The sequence below is a fragment of the Anoplopoma fimbria genome, chromosome 22 (assembly GCF_027596085.1).
Source record: "Anoplopoma fimbria isolate UVic2021 breed Golden Eagle Sablefish chromosome 22, Afim_UVic_2022, whole genome shotgun sequence".
Taxonomy (NCBI): Eukaryota; Metazoa; Chordata; class Actinopteri; order Perciformes; family Anoplopomatidae; genus Anoplopoma; species Anoplopoma fimbria.
In genome coordinates this window covers 1,837,848-1,850,655 of record NC_072470.1, presented here as the reverse complement: position 1 = coordinate 1,850,655, position 12,808 = coordinate 1,837,848, and the positions used below count along the sequence as shown (strand labels likewise).

At 41.4% G+C, this 12,808-nt stretch overlaps 1 protein-coding gene across 1 annotated transcript; it reads left to right on the top strand.

Annotated features, from left to right (window-relative positions):
- Positions 1–1,231: 1,231 nt before the first annotated feature.
- On the top strand, positions 1,232–12,130 carry aox6 (aldehyde oxidase 6). Its single transcript, XM_054623609.1, is given in 36 exon segments — positions 1,232–1,285; positions 2,233–2,290; positions 2,394–2,438; positions 2,441–2,489; positions 2,925–3,033; positions 3,580–3,706; positions 3,836–3,897; positions 3,987–4,064; positions 4,199–4,273; positions 4,351–4,495; positions 4,995–5,087; positions 5,207–5,358; positions 5,437–5,530; positions 5,634–5,743; positions 5,824–6,008; positions 6,086–6,248; positions 6,383–6,460; positions 6,554–6,723; positions 7,112–7,238; positions 7,530–7,652; positions 7,785–7,881; positions 8,069–8,193; positions 8,310–8,443; positions 8,590–8,677; positions 8,897–8,983; positions 9,062–9,253; positions 9,336–9,563; positions 9,719–9,814; positions 9,935–10,063; positions 10,164–10,238; positions 10,321–10,373; positions 10,451–10,565; positions 10,653–10,718; positions 11,164–11,352; positions 11,475–11,642; positions 12,067–12,130. Coding segments are annotated over 36 exon segments (3,990 nt in total). The 3' UTR covers positions 12,118–12,130.
- Positions 12,131–12,808: the final 678 nt, after the last annotated feature.

Genomic DNA, 12,808 nt, shown 5'->3' with positions numbered 1-12,808 from the left:
ATAGCTAGAGGAGGCTATAGCTAGCATAGCTAGAGGAGGTTGAGCCGTCTGATGCCGGGTAGAATTTTTTTTTTAAATATTTTTTTTTTTTTTTTTAAATTCAATAACTTTATTGAGACATTTGTTCATACATATAAAACACAATATATTTATATATATATATATATATATATATATATATATGTATATATTTACATTTTCAAGTTCTTATTTTTAAGATCTTAAGTTGATGCCACGAAGGCTGAAACATCATCTATTCTCTTTGTTTAATGTTTTAATATCTTTATTTAATGTTTCATTCTCTTTATTTAATGTTTTAATATCTTTGTTTAATGTTTTAATATCTTTATTTAATGTTTTATTATCTTTATTTAATGTTTCGCGTTTGTCACAGTCGCGGTGCAGTGACGTCACGTCATGATGTTTTCACGGATGTTTATCTGGACGGCTCATCCTCCTGTATACCGGTGTGCCGGATTACGGTGTTTTTCACGGTTTTTCACGGTACCGGTACCGGTGGTATTTTTTTTTTAATTAATTAATTAATTTATTTTTAAATTCAATAACTTTATTGAGACATTTGTTCATACATATAAAACACAATATATTTATATATATATATTTATATATATATATATATGTATATATTTACATTTTCAAGTTCTTATTTTTAAGATCTTAAGTTGATGCCACGAAGGCTGAAACATCATCTATTATCTTTATTTAATGTTTTATTCTATTTATTTAATGTTTCATTATCTTTATTAAATGTTTTAATATCTTTATTTAATGTTTCATTATCTTTATTTAATGTTTTAATATCTTTATTTAATGTTTTAATATCTTTATTTAATGTTTTATTCTATTTATTTAATGTTTCATTATCTTTGTTAAATGTTATATTCTCTTTATTTAATGTTTCATTCTCTTTATTTAATGTTTTATTCTCTTTATTTAATTTTTCATTATCTTTATTTAATGTTTTATTCTCTTTATTTAATGTTTCATTATCTTTGTTAAATGTTATATTCTCTTTATTTAATTTATAAAGCAAAGTACCACTTCAACGTTGTACTTAAAATGCTTTAGTTAATGACTGTGCTTCTGCAGCTCTGCACCTGTTCAGGTAAGCTGTCCTCACTTGGTTTTATTTTGAAAGTCCTGGGCAGGAGTCGTGTAGGTTCTATCTGACATTATCTTTCAGGTCAAGGTCTTGTTCTGCACTTCAAAGATGTCTGCAGGGAAAGGAGGAGATACTTTGTGCTTCTTCATCAACGGTAGAAAGGTCAGTTTCACATTCTGCAAACCGGTCATTGACAGTTTGTCATGTTTTAGTTGTTAAAACTTTTAATTGTGTCATGGATTTAAAAAAAAAAAATTATTCAATTAAGCCAAAACTTATATATTCGGTGCCGGAAACGTGCTGATTTAACAAATAAAAGCTCTATTTTACAGTTTATTGTCCAGTTATTTAAAACCTTGGTCACATAAAATGTTTTTGTCAGTATTGGAAAGAAGCCTAGTGCCACAGACACAGCTGGACATGGCCACACTGCAGTCAGTCAGTAACTAGTGTGCTTCAATTGAGCTTTATCTAGTTTATCTGCAATAAGTAACAGGATGAGCAAACAAAAGAATTAAGCAAGGCAGATAAATTGCACTTTAAACATCATGCAGTAACATGCAGACAGATATAAATGATTCCATAAAAACTTAAAATTACAAATGAGAAATTCTATTAAATACTTTTGAGATTTGGATGCAGGGAGTTTGAACTAGTATGTGTGTGGATTCTGTTTTTTAGAGTCTCAAAGTTAATCGACAACTATACTGGTTATCGATTAATCGGTTCAGTCAGAAATGCCAAATGTTTTTTAATGATTCCAGTGTCTGAAGATGACGTTTAATCTTTGGGTTTTGGACTGTTGGTCAGACAAAACAAGACATTTGTGGACATTTTATAGACTAGACATTAATGAGAATCAGTGTTAGTTGCAGCCCTATTCTGCAAGGGCTATTGACTCTAAAATATACTTTTTAGTGCGTTTTCAAAGTTAGTTTTTTCAGTGTTGGTGTATATTTTTGGATAATTGTCAAACAAATCAAAGGGAAAGTAATCTTTGCACACTTCTGCACACATTTTTGATTTTGCCTTCTTCTGATGGTCCAACTGGATATATTATTCTGTGCCAACTCAACAGAGGTGAAATGTTTCTCCTTCTTCTTCTCCAGGTAACGGAGGACAATGCAGACCCTGAAACTACGCTGTTGTCCTTCCTCAGAGAGAAGCGTATCCTTCAAACATGTTTTTGTTTTAATGACTGAATGTTACGTTGACGTGAGCGCCACCTACAGGTCTCCACATCTTTGGCGTCTTCCTTGACTGACTTCAGTGGGGTTAACTGGAACGAAATATGGCTGCGGCGGTGGAGGCTGCGGGCGTGCACGGTCATGCTGTCACGCCACCAACCGGCCACCAAAACCATCACGTATCTTTATGATAAACCAAAATCTGGTATTTCAGAACTCTTTTCTTCAAACCTGCATTCTCTCTAGTGTCCATCAGGGGGCGACTCCTCTGGTTGTATAGAAGTCTATGAGAAAATGACTCTACTTCTCTCTTGATTTATTCCCTCAGTAAACATTGTAAACATGAGTTTATGGTCTCAATCTCTAGTTTCAAGTCTTCTTCAATACAGCATGATGTTCATTTAGTAAATGATGCTCCATTTAGAGTCAAACAGACCATAAAGCAGGGGATGCTTTAAGGCTTAATTTCAAAAAGGGTATGAAGCCACCGTAGTAGCGTTAGAATTAAGTTGTAGTAGTGGCAGTGCTGGAAGTATAATCTAGGACAGGAGTACTCTGAAATGTTTTTTCTGCAGGATGTTGTGTGTCAGATCCATCCTTCACCGTCCCGTCAGACATTACTCGGCCAACGCCTGCCTGCTGCCGCTCTGCCAGCTTCACGGAGCCGCCGTCACCACGGTGGAGGGCATCGGCAGCACCAAGACCAGGATCCACCCGGTGCAGGTCTGTGCTTATCCAAGTGTACTTTGTAGAGATTTTTTAATTACTTTTCCTCCTTTATATTGTTGTCTCTCTGACATCATCCCAGCCAGCTTGAAGGACTAGTTGTTTGGAGTTTGGACGTATATTTAAGACACCTAAAAGGATCAATATCGGTTCAAGTGTACGATATTTACAGCCTTTTCTGACGGGGAACTGAAGCTGTTATCTCTGCTCTCTTCAAAGCCACCAGGAGTTGCTGGTTTGCTGCTGCCTCATTTGTTGAGTTTGTTTGTGTTATTGAGGAAGTTTATTGGATCCGAATTAACCATTTAAAACACAAAAAGTCGCACAATAACACAAACAAACTCACAGACGGAGGCAGAGACACATCAATGGGGTCTGGTGAGCAAAGATAACTGCTTCAGAGTGTTGTTTCACGAGAATACATGCATGAGACAACACATTTTATATCCCTTCCTGTTTAATGCAAAAACGCGCCGAGCCAAAGAGGAAATGCATGGTTTTAAAAGCCGTTTCCGGGCTTAACTGTGGACGCTGTGTTTGTAGGAGCGAATAGCGAAAGCTCATGGCACTCAGTGTGGATTCTGCACTCCAGGGATGGTGATGTCTGTGTACACTCTGCTGAGGAACAAGCCTCAGCCCACCATGGAGGACATCACTCAGGCTCTAGCTGGTTTGTTTAATACATCTATGTACGATAACGTTTAGAGGTATGGTCCAGTTATTCATATAAATATATATCCTCACACACAAATGTAAAATGATCCATCTCCTCTCCTCATCGCGCGTTGCTGCCGTTCAGGTAATCTGTGCAGGTGCACCGGATATCGACCCATCGTTGACGGCTGCAGGACCTTCTGTCAGGTACAAAGCATCTTCATCTTCATAACTTATAACAAACACAGCGGTGATTTAAAATATAATGTGATGATTGCTGCAATCAATCCCAACAGGAAGCCAACTGCTGCCAAGCCAATGGAGGCGGGGACTGTTGCCTGAAAGGAGAGCAACATCCTGATGAACCAGAGCATGTGAGGGGATTTCTTATTCTAATCTCTTTTTCTTTCTTTTATTCTTATATGTTCTGTATTTAAATCTTTATAGGTCGCTCTTTTTATTTATTTTGTTGTTGTTGTTAGTGATCATTCTATTTAACCTTTTCTAGCCCCAGTTGTTTGACAAAGAAGAGTTTCTTCCACTGGACCCGACACAGGAGCTCATCTTCCCCCCTGAACTGATTGTAAGTCATGAGTTGTGCTTGGTTAACATTTCACACACCGTGTCCACTCACACGGACTCATTTCACTTTCTCCACAGCTGATGGCAGAGACGGCGAACCCAGAGACACTCACCTTCCGTGGGGAGAGGATGAGCTGGGTGTCCCCCGTCTCCCTGGAGGAGCTGGTCCAGCTCAAGACCAGTAACCCTAAAGCGCCGCTGGTCATGGGAAACACCAACATAGGTCGGTTATTTCCCCGAGTTTACGACAGGAACAGGCCAGAGTCGCTTCTTCAGCAAGTATAATGCATTTATAGGAATTAATTTGGTGACATTGTCAATTAACATAATAGAAAAAAATTAAATAAATTGGAAGATATCTGTCGCTCTTCTGTTGTTTTTACAGTGTAGCATAAAACTTTCAGATTAAATGGTAAATTTACTAGAAAAACTCACGTATTTATGAGAAAAAAGAAAAAAATTCAAAGAAATGTTGAGAATGAAACCTTGAATTTCCTCTCAGATACATTTATGAGAAAAAGAAAAGTGCAGAGTCTTAATTTTATCGCTCTTAAAGTTCAAGTTTTCTTTCATGTTCTTTCTGCTATTTTTATAGCAACATATTATGATCTATATATATATTTTGTTTTTGCATCTTCTGTGGGTAAACTAATGTGTTCTGATTATAAACTGCTGCTGTTTTATTTTAGTTCTAACTATCCCTGGTCTGTGTTGTGTTCAAGGTCCAGATATAAAGTTTAAAGGCATCGTGCATCCGCTGATAATATCTCCAACCAGAGTCATGGAGCTGTTTGAGGTCACGCAGACGCCGCAGGGCGAGTAAACCCCGTTTAGTAGTTTCCACTTTGACAGACAAGTTTAAAAGATTTCCAGTTTTGTCATCGCAGCACTAATCCTGCAGCTTTTGTTGGTTTACATTCGTGCTCCTCTGCAGGTGTTTGGGTCGGAGCTGGCTGCAGCCTCACTGAGGTCCGGTCCCTTTTGGAGAATCTGGTTCCTCAGTTTCCAGAGGAGGAGACCGAACTGTTCAGAGCCCTGACCCAACAGCTGGGCAGCTTGGGAAGCCAGCAGATCCGGAACGTCGCTGTAAGTAGACTCCACAGCTCTGCTAATATATATTAAATGTTTTATAGATTTGTTTTTTCTTTCTTTTTGCATTTTCAGACTCTCGGGGGCAACATCGTGAGCGCTTTCCCAAACTCAGACCTGAACCCTGTTTTGGCCGCGGGGAACTGCAAAGTGAGCGTCATTTCTGACGGTAAGTTGCCGTGACAGGTTCTGGAAGAAGTTCTGCTGTCGAAATAAAAAAAGTAGACTCAAGTCACTCAAGACTCTAAAGAGGTTCTGTCTGAATCCACCAGGAGGAAGACGAGAGCTTCCTCTGAATCAGGACTTCTTTGTGAGCTTTGGGAAAACCATCCTGAAGCCAGAAGAGATTGTTGTGTCCGTCTTCATTCCCTTCTCCAGAAAGGTACAACTCTTCTCTCCGAGTTTATCGTTGTACTATGTGCATGCAGGTCAAAGGTTAAACTACACTGCCCGTTCCTGCAGGGGGAGTTTGTTCGAGCTTTCCGCCAGGCTCCGAGGAAGGAGAGCTCCTTCTCCACAGTGACGACGGGCATGAGAGTGTTTTTCTCAGAGGCGTCCCGCCTGGTTCAGGATGTCAGTATTTACTACGGAGGAATGGGGCCGACCACCGTCAGCGCCGCCAAAACCTGCGCAGCGATCGTCACCAGGTCAGAGCCGTGTTTATCACACGCACTCATCAATGTTTTAGTTTTGCCGTCGTGTCTGCTTTAATATTTCCCATCAGGCCTTGGGATGATGAGACCCTCAGCCGGGCCTACGATGTCCTCCTGGACGAGTTGGACCTCCCTCCGTCGGCTCCTGGAGGAAAAGTGGAGTTTCGTCGCTCTTTGACTCTCAGCTTCCTCTTCAAATTTAACCTGGAGGTCCTGCAGAAACTTAGAGAGAAGGTCAGACAGGGCACTGATAAAAAAACAACAAAAACAAACTAACATTGCTCTATTTTATTTGCCTCAAATGTAAATTTTCCCCTGAAATAAAGATCCTGCCTATATATTTCCGACCAGAGAGTTTGTGTGTGCAGAATGTGATTACAGATGAGCTCGCTGAGAAGATGCATCCGTTACCCAGAGAGATCCAGACCAGTCTGCAGGAGTTCCCGGTCAGAAAAAAGCACTTTTGATCTTTTTCCACTTTTCCTCCACGCACATTTAACGGTAAATAAACTTCAATGCTTCCTCTTCTTCTTCTTCAGCGTGTGTCAAAGGACCAGAGCGACCAGGACCCAGTGGGACGTCCCATCATGCATCGCTCTGGCCTCAGCCAGGCCACGGGCGAGGCCGTGTACTGTGACGACATCCCCAGAACAGACGGCGAGCTCTTCCTCGCTCTGGTCACCAGCTCCCGAGCGCACGCTAAAATAACGTAAGTACACGGGATGTTTGATTTCTGACGCTCTTTTGGGGTTTTTTTCTACACTTAGGGGCGGCTGTGGCGTAGTGGAGAGCAAGGTAGTTCTCCAATCAGAGGGTCGGTGGTTCGATACCCGGCTTCGGCAGTCGATGTGTCCTTGGGCAAGACACTTAACCCCAAGTTGCTCCTGAAGGCTTGCCATCGGTGTGGACTGGATGTTGAATGTTAGTTAGAGTCTGATGGTGGCACCTTGATGGTAGCCTGTCATCAGTGTGTGAATGGGTGAATGATATGTAACATACTACTGACTGTAAGTCGCTTTGGAGAAAAGCCTCTGCTAAATGACTGTAATGTAATGTAAATGTGACTTCTCGTTTTGAATGTTTCGTTCATCCGACAGAGCGCTGGATGTGAGCGAGGCTCTGCGGCTTCCCGGCGTGGTCGACGTCGTCACGGCAACAGATATTCCAGGGCAGAAAGTTCGTAAAATACTTGGTTATGAAGAGGAGCTGCTTGCTGAGACTGAGGTAGAGTGTGTGTGCACGTTTGTACGTTTATGTATAAAATTCAGTTCTGACTTGAGTTCCAAAATGTCAATTTAATCTAAAATTAAAGATATTTTTATTACAAACAGTGAAAGTCACAAAATAAATGAATTCATAGCAATTATCTGCATAAGTCAAGAGATATACCGTATATATATTATTCAATACATCCTGCAGGACTGTACTTTACAGGATGTGTTTTGTAAATGCATTTTAGGGCTCATCTTGATTCTGGTCTCCGGTTAAATCGTCCCCCTTGCGGTTTCTCTGCAGGTGTCCTGCGTCGGGCAGATGTTGTGCGCGGTGGTCGCCGATACGAGAGCACACGCCAAACGAGGAGCGGCGGCTGTGAAGGTCGCCTACGAGGACCTGCCTGACCCGGTTTTTACCCCAGAGGTCCGTGGAGTCCGGCTCAGATGTTCCTGCTGTCAAACAACACAGCTTTTTTAATTTTCTACACGTTACCTTGTGTTTCACATATGTCACATATCTGTAAATAACGTTTTTTGCTCCGTCCCACTGTGACAGGAAGCCATTGAGAAGTCGTCTTTCTTTGAGCCTCAGATGAGGATTGAGAGAGGAGATGTGACGAAAGCCTTTGAAACTGTTGATCAGGTTCACCAAGGTGAAAGTCTGCTTTCTATCTGGAGAAGAACGTCTGGGTTTTATGCAACTGAACTGTCGATTTAATGCATTTTTATGTGTGAGCCGGTAACATTCTTCTTCTTGTTCTGTAGCTTCAAACAGAACCAGGTTTTGGTTTTGTCCGTTCGTCCAAACTGTTTTTCACGTTTTTGTGTTTGTTTCCACAGGAGAGTTTCGAATGGGTGGCCAGGAGCATTTCTACCTGGAGACCCAGAGCATGCTGGTCGTTCCTGTTGGTGAGGAGACGGAGTTCAACGCGTACGTCTCCACTCAGTGGCCGACGCTAGTTCAGGTGCACACATACTTAGTTTCACTCTGTAAATGTGTTCTTCTTTTCATCAGTATCATGAGCATTGTAGAAAGAGAAAATCAGAGGTTGTTTGCTTTGTCTCCTTTTCCCGATTGCAGGATGCAATAGCGGAGACGCTGAGCATCCCGTCCAACAGGGTCACCTGTCACGTCAAAAGAATAGGCGGAGCCTTCGGCGGGAAGGTGGTTAAAACCTCGATACTGGCTTGTATCACCTCTGTGGCTGCGTGGAAGTAAGGCCCTGTCCACACCTGCTGTTAACGGTCTTCTGTTTGCCAAACGCGTTTAATTTGACAAGAGGCTGCGATGCACTTCCTGAACATGCTGGAAAGGTCTTGAATTCTTCTCTTTCTTTGATTGTTTTTACATTTCTGTTCAGGACCAATCGTGCAGTCCGCTGCGTCCTGGAGCGAGGAGAGGACATGTTGATCACAGGAGGCCGTCACCCTGTCCTGGGAAAATACAAAGTACAACATCACACTTTATCTCAAGAGACTATATACTAACATACAAAAAAATCTGCATTTGTATTACTTAAATTGCATTTAATATTACATTCTGGGTTTTAAATAAAACATTTTAAACAAATAAATTAAAATAATTAAACGAAACTGCAATGCAAATAATTTAAATCAATGATTTATAGTAATCTAGAAGCCTGGAGGTTGATTGTTGTTTGTTTTCAGGTGGGTTTCATGAATGACGGACGGATCGTGGCTGCAGACATCCAGTACTACGCCAACGCTGGCAACACGGTGGATGAATCTCCTCTGGTGGGTAGAAAGCGGTGATGTTTATTATGAGGTCATAAAGGTAAAAAAAGCACGTTATTGATGGTCTTCTTCTTGCAGATAGCAGAAAAAATCGTCCTTCACTTCGACAACGCCTACAACATCCCCAACCTGAGAGGCCACGCCGCCGCCTGCAGGACCAACCTGCCCTCCAACACCGCCTTCAGGGGCTTCGGCGTGCCGCAGAGCCTCGTGGTGGTGGAGAACGTGGTCAACGACGTGGCGGCGGTGCTGGGGCGCCCTGCGGACCAGGTGGTACTCCACGCCATTCTCTCTCACAAAAGACCAGTAACGAAGCCACCGTATAAGTCATTATTTTTGAATTCTTCGTCAGATCCGGGAGATCAACATGTACAAGGGGCCGTCGCTCACCCACTACAAGTTTGAGTTCAGCCCGGAGAACCTGCTGCGTTGCTGGGAGGAGTGCAAGGTCAAGTCCGACTACGGCGAGCGCCGCCGGGCCGTCGACCGGTTCAACCAGCAGAACCGCTGGAAGAAGAGGGGGATGTCCATCATCCCCATTAAATATGGGATCGCATTCTCAGAAAGCTTCCTGAATCAGGTCTCTGGGATTCAGTTTCTCTCCTCTTTGAGTCCTGATGAGGTGTTTTTATATAATTATGTGCTTGTTTGTGTGTGTGTGTGTGTGTGTGTGTGTGTGTGTGTGTGTGTGTGTGTGTGTGTGTGTGTGTGTGTGTGTGTGTGTGTGTGTGAAAGGCTGCAGCTCTGGTCCACATCTACAAAGACGGCTCAGTTCTGGTGTCTCACGGCGGGACGGAGATGGGTCAGGGACTCCACACTAAAATGCAACAGGTACGGGTGGATCTACTTCATGTGTGAATGACATCTGACCTTTTTAGAACCCGCTGGCGTCTTTTCACGACAGTAACACAAAACATTTCAGCTCTGGGTTTGTTTCCTGTTGGCTGTTAGGTGGCGAGTCGGGAGCTTCATATCCCTCCCTCTATGATCTACATCAGTGAAACCAGCACCAACACCGTTCCCAACACCTGCCCGACCGCTGCCTCCTTCGGCACCGACGCCAACGGCATGGCGGTCAAGGTGAAGTCCAGATCTTGCATATTTTGGCGCGTCTTTTTCCCGCCGTTATACATCTTTTATTCTGAATTACTAGTGCAGTGTACTTGTTTTTTTTATTCAGAATGCCTGCGAGACTCTGTACCAGCGCCTGGAGCCAATCAGGCAGAAGAACCCCAAAGGATCATGGGAGAGTTGGGTACGATTTGAAAAGAGAACCTCAATTATCTGGGATTTTTGGGGGGGGAATTAATGAAAATATTTCTTCAATTTGCACTCAGGTCCAGGCCGCATTTTTTCAGAAAATCAGTTTATCAGCAACTGGATTCTACAGGTATGCAGGAAAACATGAAGTCTGATTTATTTCGTTAATTCATCCAGAGACGGTAAGAACTTCCTGTTTGTCCTCAGAGGTCCCGACCTTTACATGGACTGGGACAAGAAGGAGGGGAAGCCGTACGCTTACTTCGTCTTCGGAGTGTGCTGCTCCGAGGTGGAGCTGGACTGCCTCACAGGAGACTACAGGGTCAGAACCGTTTCCTCTCTCGTCTCAGTGCAGCAGAGGGACAATATTCAGAATTCAAAAAGATGTTTGTTGGCTTTGATCTCTTAGACGGTGAGGACGGACATCGTGATGGACATCGGCAGGAGTGTGAACCCCTCAGTGGACATCGGACAGGTGAGATCGCTGATGCAACCACTGTGTCATTTTCTTAGAAGCTCAAATAAACAACACTCACAAAATGAACCGCCACATTTCACCCAGAGAGAATACGATTAATGATGAGAAATATGAAGAAATATTTAAAAATATGTTCACAATTTACAACAAAACGGGTGGTGCTGTTTTATTTAGCTTTTCTCTCTCTTTTCTATTTTATTTAAATAAATATATAAAATTGAAGCAGTTCCCTGTTTTGTACAAATTATGTCAATAAAAATATTTACAAATTTAGAAAAAATACGAAAATATCATTGGACCCATTAAATAAAGTGTTCAAATATAGTAATAAATAATAATTAACAATAATCCAACAGAAAAATATGTTCTCTTTGCGTCGTTTTTTGTTTACTGGCTCCATCTTTCCTCCTTTCCTTTCCTCTCTCCTCCCTCCGTCCCTCAGATTGAAGGAGCCTTCATGCAGGGTTTGGGCCTCTACACTCTGGAGGAGTTGAAGTTTTCCCCCTCCGGGCTCCTGTACACGCGAGGCCCGTCTCAGTACAAGGTCCCGGCGGTCTGCGACGTGCCGCTTCGCTTCAACGTCTATCTGCTGCCAGACTCCCACAACCCCCACGCCATCTACTCCTCTAAGGTCAGAGGTCATACGTGTCTTTATCGTTTTCTTTCCGTCTGTCCTGTTGGTTTATTCTTTCTTGTCTCAGACTCCCATCAATCTATGTAAGGCGTAACGTTTCGGATGATTTGGCTCCGCAGGGCATCGGAGAACCGGTTCTCTTCCTGGGCAGTTCCGTGTTCTTCGCCATCAAAGACGCCGTGGCTGCGGCCCGCCAAGACTCCGGTTTGGGCGGCCCGTTTTCTCTGGACAGCCCTGCGACGCCGGAGAGAGCCTGTCTGGCTTGTGCCTCCCCGTTCACTCAGAAGGTATCGATTACATTTTTATTTACTGTATCTTTGCAAGTTTATTTTTTGTTCTTTTTGTGTAAAATCCTCGGAAACAGCATTTAGACGTTCTTCAAACACAGTTTTTTAGCTTTTTTGTTTTTTGAATAGGAACTTTTAACTCACCTAAGATAAATACATTATTTAATAAATGTTCAAGGAAACCAAAAGATCCTCTCTGGTTTTCCATCCTGTTTTTTAATGAAAGATCAATAATAACGAACAGGTTAATTAGAAAACACCTGTGTCTGACCTTGTTTATTAACTGTTCTTATTGTTTTTTTATTGATTTGTGGGTGTAAATTATTCTTGTAAAATAAGGCAAACGTATAACAATAATTTAACTAAATAATAAAAAAAAGGAAAGCCACCAATTTCATTGTTTGTTTGTTTTATTTTGTTCCAGATTCCAGCCAGCGAACCAGGATCTTTCAAACCGTGGGCCTTAAACATCTAAACCTGAATCTCTGTTTTTCTTTCAATCAAAAGCCAGAATTTGATCAATCAAAAGCCAGAACTGAATGTAAGAAAGAATAATGAATGTAACAAAGAATAATGAATGTAACAAACAATAATGAATGTAAGAAAGAATAATGAATGTAACAAAGAATAATGAATGTAACAAACAATAATGAATGTAACAAACAATAATGAATGTAACAAAGAATAATGAATGTAACAAACAATAATGAATGAAAGAAAGAATAATGTTTCGCACATTTTATTAACATATTAAACAAATCGATATACTTTTTACTTAATTCTTAACATGTATTATAATCACATCCTGCAGTATCAACATTTCAACAATAGACTAATAAATAATTGAAAAGTTATTAAATACATTAAATAAACCCAGCGTTTCCTCTAAATCCATTCAGAAGCATTGCAGAATAACAGAAACTTGTTTCTAAACTAGTAAAGATTTGTCTTCTTGTGGAGCCGAAGCTGAAGTCTCTTATTTGTCATTTCCTTGCTTCAACTGAACCACATTTAGGAAAAGGTAACAGATGTTTTAATTTTAAATATCCTAAAATCTGACATCCAAAAAGGAACCAAAATGGGATCAACTACCTTGGAAACCTCCTTTCAATATATACTTACCCATACATATCCTGTGGTCATTGTTAGTCACTACATCTGGATTA